The 23,766-nt window shown below is 44.2% G+C and overlaps 2 protein-coding genes across 6 annotated transcripts in view; both read left to right on the top strand.

Moving 5' to 3' along the window:
- PRKAG2 (protein kinase AMP-activated non-catalytic subunit gamma 2) overlaps positions 1-3,166 on the top strand; it is a 210,684-nt gene extending 207,518 nt beyond the window's left edge. For all 5 annotated transcript variants that reach the window (XM_058833468.1, XM_058833471.1, XM_058833470.1 and 2 more), the window contains one exon: positions 2,056-3,166. In XM_058833468.1, coding sequence (XP_058689451.1) covers positions 2,056-2,087 — 32 coding nt within the window. In that variant the 3' untranslated portion in view covers positions 2,088-3,166. The remainder of the gene's footprint in view (positions 1-2,055) is intronic.
- Positions 3,167-10,473: 7,307 nt separating this feature from the next.
- Positions 10,474-23,766, top strand: part of RHEB (Ras homolog, mTORC1 binding) — a 38,476-nt gene continuing 25,183 nt past the window's right edge. The window contains exon 1 of the mRNA XM_058830923.1: positions 10,474-10,719. Within this exon, the coding sequence (XP_058686906.1) occupies positions 10,668-10,719 (52 nt within the window). The 5' untranslated portion in view covers positions 10,474-10,667. The remainder of the gene's footprint in view (positions 10,720-23,766) is intronic.

The following is a 23,766-nucleotide window of genomic DNA, read 5'->3' as shown; positions in this document are numbered from 1 at the left end:
CCAGTATAAAACTCTCTTGTGATTAGTTTAAATCTCTAGTGATCAATGTAAACATGATCAGGTTCCTTTTAACAGAGTCTCCAGCAATAAGTTTATTTCTGTTTGGCTGGGTTTTGTATGGTTTCGGTTTTAAGCTTTGCCTGAGTTACTAACCTGCTTTATGTTCTTAGTTGTAACTTCACGTCAACCTCATAAATTACTTCAGTGTCACAAGAACTAAAGCAAAGCCTTGCTTTAGCTCTGTGAGGAAGGCAAAATGTCTTGAAGATTATTACCATTTTGCCTCAAAAAAAAAAAAAAAATCAGACAAATAGAGCCAGATACATAGAGACTTTTTAAGGATGTGAGCTTAACTGAAATCTTGTACCTGCCCTGATAGATAGCATAATCATGTAGAAGTGTTTTTACCTCCATAGACTTAAAAAAAAAAAAAAAAAAAAAGGTAATGTACCTTGTTTAAGCAGAAATATTTCTGTTCTGAAGAGAAGTAATCAGCGATACTGCTGGAGGTGTTGTCAGTACATCTGGTTCCTTTTAATGACCTGGAAGAGCACGAGCAGAGCAAGGAACCCAGCTCTCTGTGAAAGCATGGATGAGAAATCAGCTCAGATGTCTGGGTCAAATGGAATCTTTGCCTGGAGAAAGAAGAGGGAGGTGTAAGGACAGGCAGCCTGTGCCTCTCCAGGCAGAGGAGGAAGTTTCACCCATGACTGAAGGGTAGCCTTGTACCCTAGAATTGTCTGGATTTTAGTGCATGAGTGGATGACCAGGAAAGCAGATTTTAATGGTAATGGTGCAAAGTTCAGACAGGAAGGATGTATTTGGATGCTGACAAACCAAGAGCTTTGTTGTACTGAAGTTACATGGACACCTACGTTGGAACTCTGAGCTGAGCTCAAAGTGCTCTGGAATTGTTGCAAAGGGCCGTTCCTGCTCCCACTCTGGGCCAGCAGCATGCTCTGAGATCCCTGAGCTGCTGTAACTCACTGAGCTAACAGGAAACTGAGCCAGCAAAAAAGCTGCAGTTTAGTCAGCCTGGCACGCTGAACCTGCCCACAGAACAGTCTGGTACTGAGGACGGGGGTTAGAGCAACAGAGAGGGCAGGGTTGTACCACTGGAAAAGAGGAGGTGAGGAAAGGTGGTTTTGGGGAGCAGTTAAGCATCAGACTGCATTTCCACAGGCAGCTGCCCAGTTTTAGACTAGAATTTTTCTCATGCAGGGAGAGTGTCTGCTATGTAAATCTGATTTGTAGAGTATGAAATGCGACTTCGCTCCTAAGAACAGCAGATAAATCACGTGTCCAGTTCTCTTCACAGACTGAAAAGGAAAATTTACTGACTGGCAGGAATTAAGACCAGCCTGTGTTTAGGAAAAAATTAACAGCTGTGATGTGAAAACTGGATGTATTAATGAATATTTCAGTGTTTGATTATACATTACAAGTAGCAACTCCAGGTTTCTGGGAAGAGATTCTTATTCTGTAGAATTGGATGCTGAATTCAAGCTCACCATAAGGTTCAGTCATTGCCCAGCATGTTTGAGTACCTGGAGAAGAGGTGAGATGCTACACAGTCCTGCTGGACAGGTCTCTCAGATCCCTGCTGTAAGCAAAATCTGCCTCTGAGCCAGGAAAAATGGATCCATCAACACAGTGTAGTTAAACTAAATTCTCACATAGTTTGTGCTCAAGAGGGATTCATTTTTTGGGGGCTGTTACGATGATGAAGCTTGGCTCTAAGCTGAGAGACAGGTTTGGGCTGTGGGTTTTTAAACTAATTTTTTTTTTGTGCTGGGGAGAATCTTCAAAGGCACTTGGAGTGACTTCCCAGAAGGGTTACTTAGACTTAGCAATGAAATTAAAGCTGTGATGGTCTGGAGCCTCCCTCGCTGTGTCTCACATTGGCATTTAGCAGTCCTGCAGTTTATTCTTTATAAACGTATTCAGTACTCTGATTCTGGTAATGTGATCAGGGAAAGCTGCAGCAATTGGAATGAGCTTCTCCAGTTTTGTGTGCCTAAGGAAATGACAGCTGCTTTCCTCTTCTGTTCCCAGGTGCCAAACAAAAGGAGAACGAGAGCGAATGACTGCTGTGAATGTACACGTTTGTAGGAGAACTTGAACAGAGTTTCTGGGTCGTTTGTCTCAAGAGCAGTGACTGCAATGGAACAGAGCAGGATGGTTGAGAATGTGTTTTGGGACTTAGTGATGGATGATGAGTCTCTTCCCCCCAGTGATGTCGCAAAAAAAGCAGCATGACAAAAGCTTATGTTAAAATGTAGGCTCATATTTCAAAATGTCTTCAAAACATTTGCTGGAAGACTTCACATGATGTCCTTCATTAAAATGCACTGTATTCTGAAACTTTTTCATTTTGTATTTGACAGAAGTCACTGGTCAGCAATGGATATATGTGACATAAGGCAAGTGTATGGCATATTCATATCATAGTGCCTTATGTCAAAATACAGCAATATGTCATCACTGTTGCCCATCACTGTCAAAGGAAGTGTTGTGCTAAACGAGACACTGTATTTGAATGTGAAAGTCTTTAAACCTAAAACCAAATCAGTTTCAGTTCTCATTAGATTTGTCATAAAAGCTGTAATTTGGGTATTGGTAGACTTCTTTAAAACTTCAATGACAGTTTTGTGTTCAATGTTGCATTCTGAACTGAAGTGTAAAACAAGACTGATTTAAAAACAGCTTTATTTATTTTTACTTTCATGACAATTTTTTACACATCTTTGGTGGATAGCTAAAATTTCACCATATCCATTAATAAACTGTTGATTGTTATACAAACAAGTGGGAGATTTTTCTCATTATTTAAAACTTTGGAGTTGCAGAAGCTGTGCCCTGTTCACCAGTCTTTGTTACTTGAGCTGAAGATTTTGGAAGCGTGGATTGAAAGTGCTCTGTCATACACAGGCACCACGGAGGAAATGAGGTGCCAGAGGACAATATTTTCACATGTATTAAAGTGTAAAATGATGTTTGTACAACGAAAACCCGAAACTTTTTATTGTATATGATTTGTACAGAAGCGGAGGAGTGAGGAAAGCTGTGGGATATTTGCTAATGTAAATGTACTGTAAAGTTTGAAGATGAGACTTTTATAATTGTAGATTCTTGTAGATGGAAGAAATTAAACCCTACAACATCAGTTTGGTTTTAGCAGTTCGTGCCAAGTTCTTTCGCATGTATGAATGTACATGCATTGGGATTAGTGCAAACCAGGAGCATTCTTACTTTTCTTCAAATTTAAAGGTGGCTTGTGTTGATGGAATACTGCAGTAGGACTTCTGTATTGTGTTTCCAGCCTGAATACTGCACTGGAAAAATGCAGGAAAGGGATACATTATTTTTTCATTTATAAACGTGGAGGTAAAAGGTGTGAACAGTTTTCAGTTTGCTTATGAAATGTAAATATAATTGTAATAATAGTAATGAAAAACTTTCTTCAAAATTTTCCCCCTTTCTACAAGAATTTAAATTTTGAACTAAATGTGTAAAAACTTCCTTCTTACAGGTATCTTTCATGACTAAAAGTATTCCTGTAGTAAACAATGGAAACTGTTCACTTAAGACTTTCTTCCACTTTCTTAGCTTGTGGAAAACATTGTCAGGTCTTCTCCAGCACCTTTTCTGACTGGGTAAATATTGACTCTGTTCCCTGCAATTCCTGGTGATATTGAACTGGAGCACTGTCCCAAGTGCAACAGCCTGGTGCTGGTTGCTGCCATCAGAGCTGCCATCAGCCCAGCTCTGATAATCCTCGTGTGGGAGATGGAGTGATTTAAACTAAAAATAGTGTCTCTCATTCTTCATAGGGTGTGTGGAGGGGAGAATTTGTGGTAGGTAACTGATTAAGGGTAAGTGGGCAGTAGTGCTGCCTGCAAATGCCACACAAGTCACATAGATGCAGCTTTGTGAAAGGCAGGATTCTGCTCCAGCACAGGCACTGCAGCCTTCTCTGGGAGATGGGGTGGCAGGGAGGTGCCCAAAAGCATGGTGAGATCTCTCTATCACCCAGCTGCACGAGCACATTCTTCAGCCCTCTGGTCAAGGTATTTTTAAAGATAAGGGTTGAACCACTGATAATTTTTTTAATATATATATTTTATATATATATAATAAAAATATATTAATTATATTCATAAAATATAAAATGTATAAATATTTTAATAGACTATATAAAATATAAAATATATTTATTATATTATTAACTATAATAAATGTATATAAATATATAAATAATATTTATATATATATATATTTTATACACAGGGACAAATTCTTCTGTCCCTGTTCATGCAGATGCTGTGGGCTTGCCTTCTTGCTGCAGTGTGCAGAAAGCCAGAATGAATTTGCAGTTTTCAGATAGCCACATACAAGCTTCCCATTTTCACATTATTACAACTGCTGTTATCATGTGGGCACAGGACTAGCAAAATTATGGAGAACAGCCTCTTCAGTGGTACAAAACTGTCTTTAGAGAATTTCCACCCTTTCTTTCTGGAATTCAGCTCTGAAGTCTGCATTTGTGAGTGGCAGAACCGTGGTGTGACCCCACCAGCACGAATAAACAGTGGTGCCATCAAAATATACTCTGCTTGTGCTGGCACAAGTGCCAGTGCTGATGAAGTTAACAAAACTAAAGAAATTGAGTCGTTTTTAATACAGATCCGTTTTTTACAGAGCTTGAAAAATGCTCGTTCCAGCATAAGGGAGGGACAGGAGTAAGTAAATGAGGGTAGAGAGAGGAGGGGTGACTCAGCAGGGCTGCTGCATGTTCCAGATTAAAGGGACAGTGTAATAAAGCTTCAGTCTAGGGCTCTTCATGTGGCTCATTAGAGGTCTCAGCCATGAAAGAGAATTAATAAAATGTCATTAGACTCCAGTTCTTGTGCATTCTCCCCTCTGGACAGGCAGCAAGCTGTACCTATAGATCTGAGACCACAGCAACAGCTCCAGAAGCTCCTTGTCACAGACTGGACCATGCTGCAGATGGAAGTGTCAGTAAATGTCCCCTGTGACTCCTGAAAGCCTGTTCAGTAGTGCAAGTGAAGAAATGGGTTCTATTTTAACCAGCAGGACTGTAATAACATGTGATTGATGCCTTTGCTTTCCTGTCCATTTCCTTGCCCTGCAAGAGATGTCTGTGAAAGATAATTATTCTGAAGGTCTTGTCTTGGAAGGGCTTTTACCTACTCTAGATATTTTTAACTGCTTAGGTGTAAGAAAATGGTTTTTAGTAGACTTCAGCCCTCAGTATTTTTCAGTACTTAGAGATGCTCTGAACTGAGGAAAAATCACCCTTTGATGACATTGATGAAAAACATTTTCCTGTTTTACTTCTGGAATCCTTTAGGTAAAAGGTCTGGTATCAGACAGTATTTGCTCTTTGCTAGGAAGTGAATTCCAATTCTTGTGTATCTGAAACCTATTCATCTTTTATTAAGGGATACTGTTGTGCTGGGAATGTTGGATTAAAACAGAAAGAATAAGCCTTGATTTCCAAGGCCTGAGCTCTTGTCCTCATGGCAGACAGGAGGAATCTGACTGAAGCAGTTCCAAAACTCCACATGGAGAACACTCCTTGCCATTTTTAGAATGAGTGTACAGGTAAGTTGGAGTTTTTCAGTTTTGGTCCAACTAGAAGTGAAACCACACGTGCTTAATCCTTTCTCTCAATCAGGCCCTGTAACTGCTCCCACTGAGTTCTGCAGGCAGCTTTAGAAGTAACCAGTTTACTTCTAAAGTTTCTGTGAACTTTCACCCATATTGAACACTTATTAAGGGTAATTTCCAGAGGAAAATACCATTCCGGACAATTTAATGTTACCCTTGTACCCACATAATGCATTTATGCAAAAAGAATGTTCTGCAGACACTGCTCTTTACTCTTCACTTCAGGACTTAATTTAAATGTGGTTTTGAAAGTTGCTTTCTTGGTACTCATTTGTTTTCTGGTGGTTGCAGTCAGACCTGTTCCTGCTGAAGTGAATGGGCAGGAGGTGACCTGTACTCACACATCAAACTCATTCCTTTAGAAAAAAACCCTATGGAATGTGTGTCCCTGCCAGCTGCACACCATGACCTGTAGGGTATCAACCCATGGTGTCAGCAGCCCCTCTGAACTGATTTAGTCCCTTAATTTGCTTCTACTAATATTTTGCCAGTGTTTCTAGCTGAATATTGCAAAACACACTCACTGTGAAAAGGCAGGAGGGAGCAGAAACAAGTGCAAGGCTGAACTGAATGTACTTTGTAACCTCTGCGGGCAGCAGGGGCTGTGCTGTGCCTGTGGAAGCACGCCCAGTGCAAACACTGGACACACTTCAAAACACTCTTTGGGAAGGCCCCGCTTTGCTGAAGGACAGGGCAGGTAATTGTGCTGGTAATTGCTGCTGCAGGAATTGAAAGTACGAGTCAGAGCTGTTCTGCGTTTGGGAGCTCAGTAGCCAGGTGGCCATGGGTTTGCACGTACTGGATTACTGTAAAAATACTTGACTGTTGAGTTACCTTTACTATGTGAAATCTATTGTGGTTCTTTCTCCATCAGGAAAAAGTACATACAGGCAACAAAAGGAAGTCATGCACCATTTGTCCAGCCTCCCTCAACACCCTGATCTCCCTACAGACACTCACTCTACCCCTGCTTGCTGTTTTCCCCTTTGGTATCTTGTCTTTCAGTTGATGTGTTGCACTCTTTGAGCATGTTATCTCATTTACCACAACATTAATGTCATTTCTCATCTGAACTGATCCCAAGGCTGTGTTTGACTTGAGGGAGTACCTGGCAGAGGGAGACAGGGAAAAGGCCTGGAGTGCAGCCAGTGCAGAGGCACACAGGGTAAGTCACCTGTCCCACAGTTCTCTGAACTCCCTTGGAGTTACAATTTGCAAACATTGTAGATGTCAGGAGGCTGCAGCAGGAGCAGGGAATGTACAGGCAGAGCCCTAATTCCTAATGCAACTGATGCTATGTGTTAAGAATAATTAGACGATTGTTAGCCATGTTACAGTTACTGTTTGTAAACCCCTGACCTTGTACCCCTGGTCCAAGTTGCTGTACCTTGTTCAGCTGGGCCCTGAGGAGGAGGATGACATAAGGACTTTTATGTAAATGAAAGAAACCAGAGACTCATGGGACACACACAGACTGATAAAAAAACCCAGAGACAACGAGCCACACAAAAGGAATAAAAACAGCACCATCGAACGAGGAAGACCCAGAGGAGTCCCCTGACTTCCCTCCAAGGGCCCACATAAGCAGGAGGAGACTCGACTAGGATGACACCCTAGCCTACGAGGCCAAGAAAACGAATCTTCCTAGGGGCTCCTGTGAGGAAGCAAGGCCCAGCTCTGCCCTAGTGACAAAGCTGCACGGATCCTCCTCTTCTGCGGTGTCCAAGTGGGATCAGTGGCGGTGTGCGCGACCCCTCGGGCCCCCACCCCAGAGCTGTACTGTTCAATACAGGCCTTTTTAAAAAGGAGCTGGTCTCCTGGCCCATTCATAACATATGGAACACTGCCCTGGGAAAACACAACCTGAGCATCACACCTGGCTTGTTACCATGGGGAGAGGAGTTCAGCAAAGGGGCACTTGGTGTGTGAGGTGTTCAGCCCTAAATATATAAACAATAAGAGTTCAGATAATGCACAGTGCCTGGGTTAGACATTCACATCAGCCACAGGTGTGCTGGCTTTGTGCTCAAAGCACTCCAGAAGTGTTTAGATTTCACCTGGGCAGGAGAAATGCAGTAACAGCCTTACCACACTCCAGATCCTCTCATCTCTGCTTAAGCTGCTGCCACTTGAGTAGCAGCATCCCAGAAAGGCCATCAGCAGTGTCACCCAGCCCTACAGCATGGAAACACAACAACCTTCCCTGAAAACTCTGTATTTCCCTGTATTCCCAGTGTTGCAGCCAACACAAAATGAAGCACTTACAGGATCCTGCTGGAGGAATGAGCCAATTCTCTCCAAAGGAACAGTGGAAGAAAACGAAGTTAAAGGTTTTTCTTCAAAATAAACCCATGCGCAGGAAGGACAAGTTGTGTTGCTGCTGACAATAATCCTAAGGTGAGACAACTCCATTGCAATTTGAGGCAATAAAACCAGCTAAAGGGACAGAAACAGAAACCCTGCAGTAGTGAACTCTCCAAGCAGAGTGAGCCAGGGGCAAGTTAATAGAAACCAGATAAATAAATAGACACAGCTCCATAAGGAGAGTGGGATAAGAAAAAAAGAGAATAAGGGAAAAAACCTGATCAAAACAAGTGGAGGGAACAAAACCAGAAACTCCCCAAATGAAAAAAAATGCTGATGCTCACCACTCTGAGCATGTGGAGGAGTATGGAAATATATCCTGAAAATACAAATTAGGTTTCACCAGAGTAAAAAGTCCAATGCCAAAGTATGGTAGGCAAGTAATAAGAACTGTAAGGAGATGGAAGCTGAAAGCATAACTACCACAAACTTCAGCTATTTTTCCAAATCCACGTATGTCATTAGAAGGTAATTCTTATCTCAGTCCTCTCAGTTTTCTGGCTCAGTAAAAAGCCCAAGTTTTGGGCCATGGCATGGTTCCAGAGGGAGTGAATGTAAAGATGATGGCACAGCTCCAAGGGCTGGTCCTGCAGGATCATGGCTGCTGCAATCCTCATGTCCTTCATAAACAATTGTGTCTTTTACAAGACACAAAACAAAGAGGAATAAGGTACTGTACATCAGGCAGGGCTGTCCCTCAGCACCTCTTGGGGAGCTTTGAACAGGATCCCTGTTTACAAACACTGGATTTCCAAAAATAGCCAAAAAAGGCTGCTGCTATTTTGCAGACCCCCCAGATCTCACCAATACCGATGGGGTGATGCTCAAGGGCTGTGATGACCTGGGAATCTGTGCTGTAGTGAGTGGAAAAGACAGTCTGGACACAGAGAATGAGCATGCAGAATTATATCACCACAGCCATCACGGAGAAAGTACAAAACCCCCGCGTTCCCTCATGAAATAACTATCCTTCCATCATGTACCTATTCACTGAAAGCTGTTATTCCTGCTGTTTAACAGGCTACCAGCACTTGTCCTGTAAAACCCCATAATCCAGAAGACGAAGGGTATAATTAGACTATCCCGAGAAATGCAGGTATCTCCTAAAAGCCTGTCTGCTCTCCCAGAAGCAAATCACTTTTGTGTACAAATGGTTTTCTTCTGATTTAGTTCCCCGCCCTCTCACCAGGTTAGAAGAATATGTGGGAGTGGATGGGTGAGATCAGGGAGAAGCCAATCCATGCCCCTTAACATCATCCAGCTGTTAGGTTGGTTTGTTGTACCCTGGTGTAACTGCATGTTAGGTATCTGTGTTCCCCAAAAAGATAGGATGCACATTAGAAAAACTAGTTCTAACATTCATTTTCCAAGAAAATGTGTTAAGGGTACATATTAACCCAAAGTGTTCAAAAATCAGTAGTAGAGGGGGGAAATACGACTTTCCTGTCTTCTTTCCACTCTGCATCCACTCAGTGTTGCAGTCACCACCAGTACACGCAGCCCTCTTTTCAAAGCACAAAACCCTCCACCGCTTGGATCTCAGAGCTGACCATTCCCGAACTCCCAAATGCCTCGCCACCTTCCCTTCCATGCACTTCCCAGCACTTCATCGACGCTGGGGCACGACGTTTCTCCATGAATCATCTGCAGCACGGGGAACGCTCTGAAGAGGCACCGAGATAAATTCAGATTCAAACAAGCGCGGCCGAGCCGGGAGCCTGAGGGCCTCGGGACAGATCCCATGGCCCGCGGAGGAGCCCCTGGGATGGGGACGAAAACAGGGATGGGGATGGGAGGGGAAGGAGATCAGGAAGGAGACAAGGACAGGCATGGAGGCAGGGACGGGGATAGGGACCAGGACAGGGATGGGGATAGGAACAGGGATGTGCACGGAGATGGGGACTGGGATGGGGGTGGAGACAGGATGGGGAAGGGGACGAGGACAGGACTGGGATGGGGATAAGGACGGGGATAGGACGGGGATGGGGATAAGGATGGGGATAGGACTGGGATGGGGATAAGGACGGGGACAGGACTGGGATGGGGATAAGGATGGGGATAGGGATGCGGACGGGGATGGTCTCGGTGACGGAGATCGGGAAAGGGGCCGGGCCCGGGCCCGAGCGGCGCGCGCGGGACGCACCAACCGCCGCACGCTGCGCGCGCACGCGCGCGGGGCCTTGGCGCGCGCCTCTTCCCCCCCTTCCCCCCCCCGTGTCCCCGCTCGCCCTTGCCCGCCCGGCCCCGCCCCCTCCCCTTCGAACGCGGCCGTTGCCGCTCCCCGGCCAATCCCCGCCCGCCGCCGCCGCCGCGCCGGCCAATCGGCGGGCGGGTGGGGGGCGCGCGCCGGGCGGGGGTGACGCAGGGAGTTTTTTTCCTGTGACGCGCAGGTGCGTACGCGGGGCCGGCGCGCGGCGGCGGCGGTCACGTGGTGCGGCCCCGCCGCTGCCAGCGCCGCGCGTCCCGAGCGCGCTCCGGCCGCCGCCGCTCCCCCCGCGCCCCCCGCATGTCGCTGGCGCCGCGCCCCGCGCCTCCACAGCCGCCCGCCGCCGCCCTCCGCCGCAGCCGCCGCCGCCCTTGATGTGGTTCGGGGCCGGGCGGGGGAGAAGATGCCGCCGTCCAAGTCCCGCAAGATCGCGATCCTGGGCTACCGGAGCGTGGGTGAGCGCGGCGCGGGTGTCGCGGCGGGGGTGCGGGCGGGGTGCCCCGGGTGTCGCCCGCATCGCCCTCCCCCGCGGCGGCGGCGGCAGGTGCAGCGGAGGCAGCGGCGCTTCCCGCCGCCCCGAGCGCGCAGCCGCGGCCCGAGGGAGGGAGCGAGGGAGGGCCCCGCCATGGCGGCGCCGCAGAGCTGCGGGCCCGCGGCCGCCGTGCCCTTAATAGGAAGTTTCGCCCCCCCGCACGCCCTGAGCGCAGCCTGGAAAAGCGGCATCGGGGGAGCTGGGGAGAGGGGTCCTGCCCCGCGGCTTCGGGGTGCTGGGGTCCAACTCCATCCAGCGCTCCATATGGAGCGAGCCCGGAAAAGGGCAGCGGAGCTGGGGAAGGGTCTGGAGCGCGTGTGAGGAGCGGCTGGGGGAGCTCAGCCCGGAGAAAAGGAGGCTCAGGAGAGGCCTCATCGCTCTCCACGAGTCCCGGACAGGAGGGTGCAGCCAGGTGCGGGTCGGGCTCTGCTCCCAGGCAACCAGCGATAGGACAAGAGGACGTGGTCTTAAGCTGCGCCAGGGGGAGGTTTAGTTTGGACATCAGGAAAAAATTATTCCCAGTAGCGGTGATTAGACACCGGAATGGGTAGCCCAGGGAGTTGGTGGAGTCACTGTCCCTGGAGGTCTTTAAGGAAAGACTGGACGTGGCACTCAGTGCCGTGCTTGACACGGTTATGTTGGGTCCCTGGTCGACCTCAGAGCACTTTTCCAGCCTCGGTGATTCTGTGATTTAGAGCTAGTTTGAAATGCTGGGGAGGCCGGGTGGGTCTGTTGCCGGTATCTGGCCTGGTTTTGCCCCCGTGGAGCTGCTGGTGCGGCAGCAGCAGCGCAGCCGCTGTTCCCGAGGGGCCGCGTCGGCTCCGGGCTGTGCCCAGCACGGCGCTGCTGGGACGATCCAGCCCGGCCTCATCCGCTGGGACGAACTTCCTAGAAGCGTCCAGCACGAGTCTGTAGCAGCTGATAGAGGGTTTTGTTCCGTAGTAAAGGTGTGATCCTTTCTCCCGCATTCACGGTCTCTGATGGAGAACGGTTTCAGATGTTTCAGCATTTGAGTTCTTGAAGCAGAGGGGAACAAGCCGTAGAACAGCCGGTGCTAATCGATCAAACTTAAAAGCATAGATCAGTGTGGAAGATAATGTGTGGTTAGGGAAAAAAAGGTGCTACGGAGAGGTACTACTCTGATATAAAGGGGGTTTTTACATTGAAAGTAGTGACTATATCAGCAAATTGTCTTACATGGTACGCAGCATAAAGAAACCTTTAAAAAAGCCCTTTTAAATAAAAAAAAAAAAAGAAAAAAAAAGGCTAAATAAGAGGAACTTTTTCCTGGATTTTGTGCACAGTTGTGGCCGGGTTGGTGTTAAAAGGATGATGAATTTGTCCAGTCCTTAAACGGAACAGTGAGTAGTAGATTGATCAGTTTGCACAGTCTGTATGACATCACTTGTTGCAGTCTGTTCTTTGTCCTGTGTGTTACGTTTTCTTTCTTCTTTGGGCACTGGTGGGAGCAAAGCAATGGACAGTGTAAGTGGGAAGGGGAAATGCTTGAAATTCTGTCCTTTGGAAGTCTCTGGTGTAGACTGAGTGTACTGTTGAGCTTTGGTTCTTCATCTGTTGACACTGACAAGCAGCAGTCAAAAAAATCAGATATTAGTAGCGTGTAGGACCAGTTGAGGAAAAATAGAGGAGTAGTAGTATAATGTTGTTAGTTTGGTTGGTGAAGTAAGCAATAGTACTCATGGAAAGGATGGCCAAAAAGGTACCTAATGTAAGACCTACTGCTGAACTTCTTCAACTAAACTTTTCTGGGACTAATGTGGAATTTGGCTTGATAGGACAAGACCAGTTTTATTAGAAGAGCTACAAGTTGTATGAAAATAGAATTAAGGGGGGGGGAAAAATCCGATTTAGTGGAATTTTTCTTCCATTTTCATTAAATTTCTAGGCAAATACTTAGGTAAAAGTTCAAGCAGTAGAAATGGGCCATTGAGGTTTTACTACCATCTTGTAAAGCTGTTAGAAAAGCAGGAAGGTTAACCTCTGGGATTTAGGCTGTCTACTTCCCCAAATATGTCTCCTACAGTGTAGGAGGATGGGGGCTGAGTTTGGCTTCAGGGAAACTTTTGATTAAGTCTTGCTTTGTATTATGATGGCAAGAATATCACTTGAATCCTGGGTAAGAAAGGATATAATCTCATTTTAGAACAAGTGTTTGGGTGGTAGAAGAGGAAGTACGTTTCTTTTGGAGGAAATGCTGCATTGTATAGAGGTAATGCTCGTTAAAGTGGGGAATAATTCCAGAATCTGAAGGACTGGAAGGAAATGCTTTCTACATTTCCTTTTGTAATTAGGGAATGGCATTGTTTTGCCATCAACATTAATCTTGACCCTGGAATTAGGCAGGCTAACTCTGGTGAGTTGTAAAATGCTTGCAGTTTTATAGCTTGGCATCCTGAATGCTTAGGTGACCTGCTCTGAGAAGCTGGGTGCTCCCCCTGTGACTACAGTGTTTGAGATGAAGCTGTCATAAAATGTGGAGCTCTTTTTCCCATGTCTCTCTCAGTTAGGTGCCAAAATAACCAGGTTTTGATGATATATTTCAAACAGTGAGCTTTTCCGCTACAGCTGATGATTCGTCAACACCATGGGTCTCTCAGGTTAGGAGCGTGTACAGTGAAGGGTGGGCACGCCCTCCATGGGGATTTGTGAAACAGGGTCTGAAAATGGAACTGGATTCTCGCTAAGGCCTTGTTTATTTTATTTACATTAAATTTTAATCTTATCCCAGTGCTGTTGTCAGGTAAAGTAGCGGTTGGGAGTGGTATTCTGGTATAATAGTTCTCAGAATAGAAAATTCAGGAGTCTGCTTGTTTGAATACACTCCCTCTATCTTTCAACACCACCATCAAGCCTCTCATATGTGAAACTCTTACTCTTTGCTGATGGGAGAGATCAGAGTGGAAGTCTCATGAATTCCCAGGCTCATCCTTTCTGAGAGGCAGACAGAGTATTTGCCAGGAGCTTCAGGAGTTGTTTTTTGGTGAGGAACACTGATTATCTGTGGATATAGCATGCAGGTCATGGCATGACGTGAGACAAAGTTGTGCAAGAATGTCTCTGTTGAGTTTTGCTCAGGCTTAAATTGGTCTAAGAAAGTTAAATTCCATTATGTAAGTGTGCTTGTCTCAGCAAGGTTCTGAGTAGAAATCAGATGGATTTCATTCCAAGATTTGACTTTCACAGCAGAGAAACTTGACTTCCATTACTGTTACTTGGGAAGTGACCAGGGTAGACCAGCTACTTGAGATTTTATTCTGGAAGAAATCTGTCTTATGCATGATGAAGCATAAAATTTTATAAAGTTACTGCCTTCACTAAAAAGAATCTTCATACTTGTATTTCAGCCATAATTTAATATCCCAAATATAATTGGAAATAATGGATTTGCTTGGAAATAAATCAAGCAGGACTAAGATTTTCTGAATCTTTTCAGAGTAAGCAGCATAGAGTTGCCAAAAATGCTTTGTGCTCTGTTTCATTCTCTGTTTATAGAACAGATATGCAAATTCAGACCACAGATGCCTGTCTGAAAGAAGAGGTTTCTTAGATCATCTTGTAAAGCACCTTATTACTGGGATTCTCTGTATTATATTGAGTGGATGGATTTAAGATAAGCAGGAAGGTGTTGTTTGAATCAGCTGTTTCAGTCATAGGTTTTTATCTCAGCCTGCTTTCTTTTCTGCTGTTTGTATAAGTTGTGCTGCTGGTTTTACAGATCTACTTGCAGAAACAGGAATTGAATTCTTTCTGAATTTTGCCTGTTTGGACTGGTCATCTGAAAATGCTCTCCTGGGCAGTTGATGGCTCTGAGGGGAAAATCCGACTAATAATAGGGGACTTACCTATTTTCTTCTCCGGATAAATAAATCAACTTCTTTTATGTGTGTAGGTGTAGAGCAGACCATGCTGCAGGCAGAAGTAGTCACGGTCTGACTGCAGCATGCAGGTATCAAAAAAAACTGATGGAACAAAATGATCTGTCAGGTTTAGATCTGTATGGAAGGGCTTCCAGGTGATTGTATTAAGCTAAAAAATGCCTCTCCTCCCCCTCCACCTCACTTGAAAAGCAAGAAGGGCAGAAAAAGCAGTACATTCAATATGAACCTGTAAATAGTAAGAATAATTGTTATGGCAAAACGTAGTTTGAAAACGCAAGTTGTTTGAATATGAGGAGGTTTGCGCTGTAAAATGGAGCGGAGGCTTTGCTGTTCGCATCTGAAAGATGGCATCTGCTCGCACAGCAGCGTTCCGCCCCGAGCAGGGATCCCTCTGGGATTGGACGGGGGAAGTGGTAATTTTAGCAGGCGATAAATTGCCCGTGTAAATGTCAACAGAGGAGGAATGGAGAAATTACCGCTGTCGTGTGCTGTAATTTGGTTTACACAATCGGCTGTGTCCGCAACATGGGAAAGCCTGAGATTTAACAGGAAAATTGAGCGGTTTGGGAGCCAGCTGATATGTAAGGTTAACATTTTCCTGAGTCCATTGTAAAGTGCCAAGATGACTTCCACAGCCCTTCCCTTGCCAGGGCCGCAGTTGGCTCTGCCAGGGTGCGGCAGTGCTGTGAGGAGGAGAGGTTGCAGCTCCCAGGGGACTGGGATGAGACTGGAAATGCCAGCTTTAATTGCATTTCGGTGTTAGTGACTGCGATAGTGGCTACAGCAGGGAAAGTTGCTACAGAGCATCTGATAGCAGTAGCTGGGAAGCACTAGAGGCAGCATGTTCAGCTGTAATATCAAGCCACCGTAGGGTTATTTGAGGACACTGCTCCAGGATTAACTCTTAAATTGCCTACTCTGATCCATCAGTGGTAACACTTGCACGTTTTGCTTGTATGTATGGGGGTGTTCTGGTGTTTGATTGCACAACTTAAAGTTAACATCAACAGGAAAAGCCAAATGAAATGTAGATCTGTGTAATTTATATGCTATATAAAGTTGGAGCTCTTCATTTATATATACTACACTGCCTTAAGTGTAGGTTCTGGCTCAGGCAGCCACCTCTGCGGTACAGGCTGCTGCGGAAACTCAGCGTGACCACGCAGCCGGGATTAGAAGAGCAGGCTAAAAAGTGATAAATGCCGATTATGATTAACTTCCTGTAGCTCTCCTCAAGGTGACATCCAAGGGCGTGCTTTAAAAACTGCTCAACTTAATTGTGTATTCCATCCAAAATCGAAACAGCTTCTCTGTGGGATGTTCATAATGCACTCAGGCTCTGCAAATCCTGCATGAGTCAATTGGCTGGTGTCATCTCAAATTTTCCTAAATCAGAAGCTGCAGACATGAAGCGTGGTGCGTAAAAACACGAAGCAGCCCTTGTCAGTCATGCATTGGTCTCCTTAAGGATTTGAGAGGTTCCCTTTTGTTTTCCAAGGTCTGTATTTGAATTGAATGGCAGATTTGTTGTGAATGTGAAAAAGGAAAATCTGCTTCCTGAGTTTGGGGGATGGTTTTTCCTTAAGATTTCTCTCTTCCAATCCTGGTTAGGACACTGGCATTCCAGTGTGGTTCCTGCCCATTGTGGGCAGCTCTCCTGTAAATGAGAGTGTATGGGATAGGGGAAAAGAGAAGTGTGGACAAAATCTATTTTATGTCGTCTAGCAGACCTTTTAACAAGATTTCAGATTATTAAGTTTACTAAAAGCTTATGGACCATTACAGGTTGCATTTCCTTTTTGAGAAATACAAAATACAGTACAAAATAGTGGATGCTGAATTGGGTTTTTTGTGGGGTAAAGTTGCTTCTATTGAACTTGTCACAAGGAAGTAAACTGAGGCAATTTTTCATCAAAGTGCCAAAACAGGCTTTCAGGTGTAGCTTTTCTCAAGAAACAGCCAAGCCATTTTTTTTTTTAATTGCCATGTAATCAAGGTAGATGCAAATGAACTCTGTACGGTGGGGCACCTTTTGGCCCAAGTTGACCAAATCCTGCGCTGTGGCTGGAAGTTGGACCTTGCTACCCCCATCCAGGTACCGGCACCGGTGTGATGAAAGGATGCCCACCAGCTCAGGGAATTGTTTTCTTTGAAAAGTGAAGCAGCCAGAAGGGAAGATTTTTGTATCCCTCATCTTGTCGGCTCAGTGAGAGCAGCCCTGACAGGGAATGGGGTCAGGAGCACAGGCTTTTGTTGTAGACTCTTTGTGGGTGTGCAGACTTTTCTTCAGTCAGGCTAGTTATGGAACCACATCTGTGTTTTCCTCCACCTGAGATAGGCATGGATACCTTTTGGTCAGCTTTCAGCAGTGGACCTTCTGAACTGGACTCGTTCTCTTCATGGAAAAAGATTGCCTTGTGCAGGTGGTGGGTGAGGTGTGTGCTAGGGAACCGTGGAGAAATCAAGTTTGTCAAGGTTCTTGTTTAAATAACCTTCTGTAGTCAAATCTAATCAATTAATGTGGAATTGAGGAAAAAAAATATTTGACCTGGGGTAAACCTAAAACTTGTTCCAAAAGTCTTTAAATTCGGATGATGTGTCAAGTGATAGAATCTGGAACTTTCTGGAAACTCGTGCTAGTAAAGATGTTGCAATGAATCAAAACCAAAGCATTGGGAAAAGATCTCTAAGAGCATGGAATCCAACCCTTAACCCAGCGCTGCCAGGTCCACCACTAAACCATATCCACACATCTTTAAAATACCTCCAGGGCTGGTGACTCAACTGGTTCCCTGGACAGCCTGTTCCAGTGCTTGACAATGCTTTCTGTGAAGATAGTGTTGTCAAGCACTGGATAGTTTTTCTGTCATCTAATCTAAGCCTGTCGTGGTGCAACTGTTTTCTCTTGTCCTATTGATTGTTATTTGGGAGATGGGGCTGACTCCCACTTCGCTACAACCTGTCCAACGAAGTGGAAGGTGTTCAGAGTCACTGATTTCCTTCCTGTGTGGAAAGCCAGTGGAAACAAATCTAATCTGTGTTGCTTTTCAGCGTGGTCTTCTGTCTTTGGTTAGGATAATACCCTATGGAGTATCTGTTTATTGCAAATACTGGTTGACTCCTCAACCTGGTTGGCTCAACCTTTGGTTATGTTTATCGGCACTTGGAGCAGAGGGATGAATCACAGCTGCTTAATTGTTGAAACGCTTTGGTTCTTCCTCATTTTACCATGTTGATTGCTGGGCATGTACCTTTTAAGAATAGCTGTGTGAAGGATGCTGGATGAGACAGTGGTGGATGAGGCATTAGTGCAAACAGATGACAAAGGTTCTGAAAATGCAAATTTTGGATCATCAAGCAGAGTATTCTACAAGATGAAGTTAGGACTAGCAAAAGACCAGCTTGAGCCTTGGGGGCTCCTGCAAAAGAGAAGTCTGCTAGAATTTCTTATGGGACTTCTTATATGAATTAGAGAACTTGAGGTTAAAACAGAACGAGGAAATGTACAGCAGTTTGGTATGATATGGGTGGAATCATCAGGAGTTAGTTCAGAAAAGTTGTGCTCTTTCTATGTTAAATAGGTATCAGCTGTAGGAATCACAATTCCCTGATAGATTATGTTTTAAACTGATTTTTTTTTCTTTCAACACTCCTTTTTAATATGACACTAAAATCTCAAAGATTGAGGAGTCAGTATTTCTGGGATGGTTGTCAGTGTTCTTGAGTATTTTAGATTACAGGAACCAGAACATCATTTGTGCCAAACCTAGTTGTGTTCTGTGGGGTATGGAGTTAAATTAACTTTAATTTGGACAAAGATGGAATATATAAGTGGTCCTCAGTGTGTGGATGTAAACATGTGCAAGTGTAATACAAAATTAGGATATGAAAGTGTCTCTTGACAACATTGTCTCCAGTTAGTGGGATACATCTGTCTAGCTTCAACAACTTGTCAAATTATATTGCCAAAACTTCATTCAATATGTATGACCTCCTTTAAAGGTACTCTTGCTGTATGCAAAAGAGCTGAGATGCATAATATGTAGGAAAACTCCATTAAATCTGTCCTACAAACTGTCAAAACAATCAAGCACTTGACATTAATGCAGTAAAGTGTATTTTGCTTCAAGGCTTGTTATTCCATCAATAACAAATTTTTGGTCTTCTGAAATCCGTTTCAAAATTAGCATTTTTTTTAATTAGAATTGGAAGGTTCTGCTTTGAAATGTTCATGTAAACAAGCACCATGTTTCTTAGTGTGCTGAAGTACCTTGTTCTTCATTGCTTTCTTGGAAATGGTGTTCTCTTCTTTTGTATGGTTTGTCTCTGGTGGATAAATTCTAAAGGAAGGTGTTGGTTGTGCTGTTTCAACCTTCATGTTTTGAGGAAAAAAAAAATCAAAAGTCTTCATAAACCTTTTTGAGGTTGCTAAACTTAAGCATAAAAATGGTTCAGTTGGAAGGTAATGCAAGTTTTTCTGAGCAGGGAAGGTAGGAAGAGTAAGTTGTCTGAATGTTTCAAAATCTTCTTCCTTATACAGAGTGTTTAGTAGTCTTAGGGCATCTAACTTTTTTTCTGCTTGCCCTCCTACAACTGCACATTTTTATCACCCTTTTATCCCCAAGTGTGGCGATAGGACAGAGGAGGAGCTAATGTGAAACTTGCAGAACTGAAGAGTTGATGTGCACACAGACACCTGAGCAGCAGACAAATAGAATATTCTGCTGTGTCTCCTGAAGTCTGACTTGACTTTAGGTTATCTTAAGCTGTAGTTCAATACTCAGCTGTGTGTCCATGTTGTGTAGTTGTGCTGGTGGAGCACTGGGAAGTGAAGAATCCAGCTGGTATTTGCAAGGGTTTCCTCAGCTGCTGGAGCTGGACAGGCTGGAAGATGCTTACTTGTGAAAAAGTAGAAAAAGAGCTTATTTTCAAATTGCAGGTGTCATCCTTTTTTATCCCCCAGAATACTTTTAGGTGGTTGAGGGAGGGTGGGAGTGAGATGGCAGTGGTGATGTTTTTTGATTTGTTCTGTGTTTTTCTTCTTCCCTGCAAAGGTCAGAGTTTTGTATTGTGACTTTTTAGCACTACATAATATGAAAACTGAGAATAGGGAAATATCATTCTTATCTAAAACCTCTTAATTTGAGGTACTTTTTGAGCCAACAGATGGATGGATATGTGCTGGTTAGGAGGGTAAGAAGGCCAGCTGACTGTCATGGCAGGCAAGAACTTGATAGTATGATATAGCAAACAAGGATTACTTATTCTATCTTCTCTGCCCTGTGGCAAAATCAGCTATGTCATGTTGTATCTGACCGATCTTTGGCTTAAATTCCCTTAACATTTCCCAAGGTTGGGGGCTCTAATGATTCTTCTGGTATTCTGCATGGTCTGGAGTCTTATTTTTGCCCTGCTGTTTTATCCATGTGTGTCAGGCAGAGATTTTGGTATATTATTACTTTAAACCTCTCTTACTGTTGGCAGATTGTCCTCTGTATTCAGCAGCTACTCTTGGGTAGATGGGTAAGTGTGTAAATGCAGGAGGCTTGCAGCCAGCGTTGGTGGGGAGGGGTTGATGACTAACTCCAGCTGGGTAAAGTGCAAGGCTGTGAACATGGCATTTTAACAGATTGTGGCTTTCTTCAACCCTGATAAATAGAGGGGAGGAGCTTCCCATGATTAGCAGAAGTAATATGGAAGGTGCCCATGCAGTTAATTCAGAGAAAGCTGAAATGGAGAAGAGACAACAGTAACAACAAAAAGTGATCAGAACCTGGTGATGGGGAGAGAGTTGTGTAGAAGAAACAATTCAGGCACATGCTGGTTTTTATGTTGGTGTGGTTATGTATAGATCCACTGGGTTAGCATGGGAGAAATGGTCAAGGCTGAACAGTATGAACATTAATCAGAACTCTCAGTGTCTGAGTTGTGGACAGAGATGTGATGGAGTTGACCATGTCTTGCTGTGCTGGAGGAAGAAGGAGTCAGCACAACTCTGTCAGTATCCCCAGAGACCACCTTCCCTGTTCTGTGCTGAGAGATTTTGGTGTTGTTGGGGTTGGTACTGCAGTGCCTGATGCTTCATGCAGCCTTGGGGACTTCCCCCAGTGCAGGAATATCAGGTGAATGAATGGTGCCGTGTGCTGATGTTGGGTGCTGGTCACAGCTGTCCATGAGTGTCAGGGTTTATTGGCCATGTGCATTGCTGGCTTTGGGTTTGTCAGACCTTGGACTATCAGTGGTGACACCAAGAGCCTGAAACATTGACTGCCCACCTCACAGTTACACACTGCTGCAGAGTGGAGCTGTCTGTTGTTGCCAAGATCTTATAGTGGTTATTATGCGGTTTGATTTATGTATTTTTATAATAGGTTGTACAGGTAGCCTGCCCTTGTTGGCACAAATCAGTTGTATCTTCCAGCTTTTGCTACAGCTGGTGGAGAGCTCTGTGGACTTCCCTTCAGAGTAAGGCTGGAAGTCCTTAGCAGTAATTAAAGAATGTGCATCACATGATTTGACTGGATGATATTACCATTACTGTCCTGTCAGAATTTTGTCAGGTACTTGCCTTCTGCCATCCTACAACAAGGAAAAGAGAAATACATCTCTTACTCTTGTTTTTGCACTTCCAAGGTCGTGAGGCCCTCTGGTCATACCCATTTCAGTAGTACTGCCAAGATGGTCTATTCCTCACCCATTTCAGCTATTCTTGGTATTACTTGGTGTTACAATATGCTCAGGGTCACATTCCTAGAGCTGTGTTTTTAAATGATGCCAGGAAAGGTTTAGTGACATTTTCAGAGACTTGGCCCTCTGCTTGGTGGTGGCTGTAAGCAGTGATTGAAGTATGGTGGCCACAGTGTTGGCAGCTGTGAGTCGGATGGCTCCAGTCTTCAAAGCTCTTTTTAGGGAAGACCTGCATGTCAGTGGAACTGAGGTCTTTCATCTTGGTAAGGCTTCTCATTCTCTCTGGTCTGAAAATGCAAGTGAGATTTGTGGAAGGAAGAGTTTATACTGTTTCTTAATGGAACTTGAAAATTTAACAGGCAGTGTCTGTGAAGAGGGTGGAGAGCTGGTGCTGTGAGTGCAGCTGGAATGATCCACTTGAAGAAAGAAAGGCAGTTTAGGTTGTACATCCCAGAAATCTTTAGCCACAAGAAAGAAGTGACCAGAATTTGAGAGTTTGATTCCTTGTGTGGAAACTAAAACCTTGACGATAGAAAAGAGGAATACATGGAATGCATTAAAGCAAGAGAGATGTGTTATTTGTAATGACATAATATTTAAAACTGATTTAGTGATGAAACAATGGCAGTTCCTAAAAGGATCTTTCAAAGGCATTTCATTTCATGTTGTACATACCCAATGATCCAAGGAAAGGTCAAGTTTATTCAAACACCTAATGAGCTGCTTGAAGTGTGTGTTTAGAGAGAAAGGGCTTGGATTACACCCAGCAGTAGAACTTGAATTTTGCCCCTTTGGAGAGGATGTCAGTACAAATTTCAGGCTCTTTACCTTTAGGTGTGTCATAAACTGGAATGTTAGAATCTGATCTTTAATAAACTTTCTTTTAGTAAGTTGTTATGGTTTAACCCACTGGGCAGCTGAACACCACACAGAGCCATTCATTCACTCTCCAGAGTGGGACTGGAGACACAGCTGGGGGAAAAGATTAAATGGGATTGGGATAATGACAGTTTAATAGGACAGAAAAGGAAAGGTAAATGATAGTAAAGGTAAAAGAATATACAAGTGATGCACTACTTAGTTGCTCGCTGCCCACCTACCAATGCCATTGAATTCCTGCTGCCACCTGAAATATTTTAAGCCTTGTTCTGTGGGAAGGTGCTGCAGGGATGCACAGTTTCTGCAGGAAGTATGAAGGGAAAATACAGAGGATGGTATTTATCTGAGAAAATACAGGTTAACTGTCTGGGATATGAATTTCTGAATTTCCTTTGCAGTTAAGGAACACCAGGATGCAGTTCCCCATACTTCTTTAAAGCATCTTGCATGCAGGCAGGTATGCATGCATTCCATGGCCAGGTGAGGTATATGCCACAGAAGTTGTTTTGGTTTTTATGGTTTTTTTAAGCTTTATAACAGCTTTTCTCATCTTTCAAAACTGACAGTAAACACATGGAATTAAAATGCATTTAGCATATTAAAAGGGAAACAGGAGGAAAGCTGCAGCCCTCTGCTTTTGTGCCAGCAGGGGTAACAAGCAGAGGTAACTGGACTGTGTGCTAAAATAACTAAAAGACCTATTTTGACAATCTTTTGCTGTGGTTACTGACCTTATTGGAGACAAAAAAATGGACTGCCTGGAAGTATAAGCTGTTGCAGGAATGCAGTGGAATTTTTCTCTACATACTTGCTAGGACATGTAATACATTGCAACACAGTTTAAGTGAGGGTTGAGGGATGAGCACTGCTGTAGGATGGAACAAGCCTGCTGCTAAATATCAGGGAAAATAAGCACATGCTCTCTTCTTGCTTTCTTTACAGGAAATATGATCTAGATAGCATTAGGACTCTTGGCTTGTGTTCAGAAGGCTTATTGCTGCCGACCTAGCAAGGGCCTGCAAGTACTCTTGTGAGTGTGACTGATTGCTTTGAAATCTGAAGAAAATAAAGGAAGCCATGTGGCTTTGCTTCTAAATGACTGCTCTCAGATTTCCTCTGGCTTGCAGAGGAATATCTTTGATAAACCTCAAGAAGATTGTGCAATACAGAAGGAAGGGAAACAAGCATCTTCCAGGAGGCTCATGCTCTTGGTGTTACAGACCATCACGTGAAACTCCTCTTTTACAACGGAAATAGTTCTTACTACAAAACCTTGCCTTGGACTTCAAATATATTTCCTTATATGCTAATAAAAAAATACAGGACAGGAGCAGGCAGGGAACAGTTGTAGCAATGAGACAGATTGCCAAAGAAGTTAAAGAAGAACTTCTGTTGTCCTGAAAAGCTGACATGCTCTTTGGTTTGTCATAAAGGGTTCTGCAGTGTTTGAGGCTCCTTATCAATTACCAAAAGATGTGCCATTGAGATCCTCCAACTTTCACTCT

The sequence above is a fragment of the Poecile atricapillus genome, chromosome 2, assembly GCF_030490865.1.
Source record: "Poecile atricapillus isolate bPoeAtr1 chromosome 2, bPoeAtr1.hap1, whole genome shotgun sequence".
In the NCBI taxonomy this organism is placed as follows: Eukaryota; Metazoa; Chordata; class Aves; order Passeriformes; family Paridae; genus Poecile; species Poecile atricapillus.
Note: the sequence above shows the minus strand (reverse complement) of the source record. Positions and strands in the feature narration are given on the sequence as shown.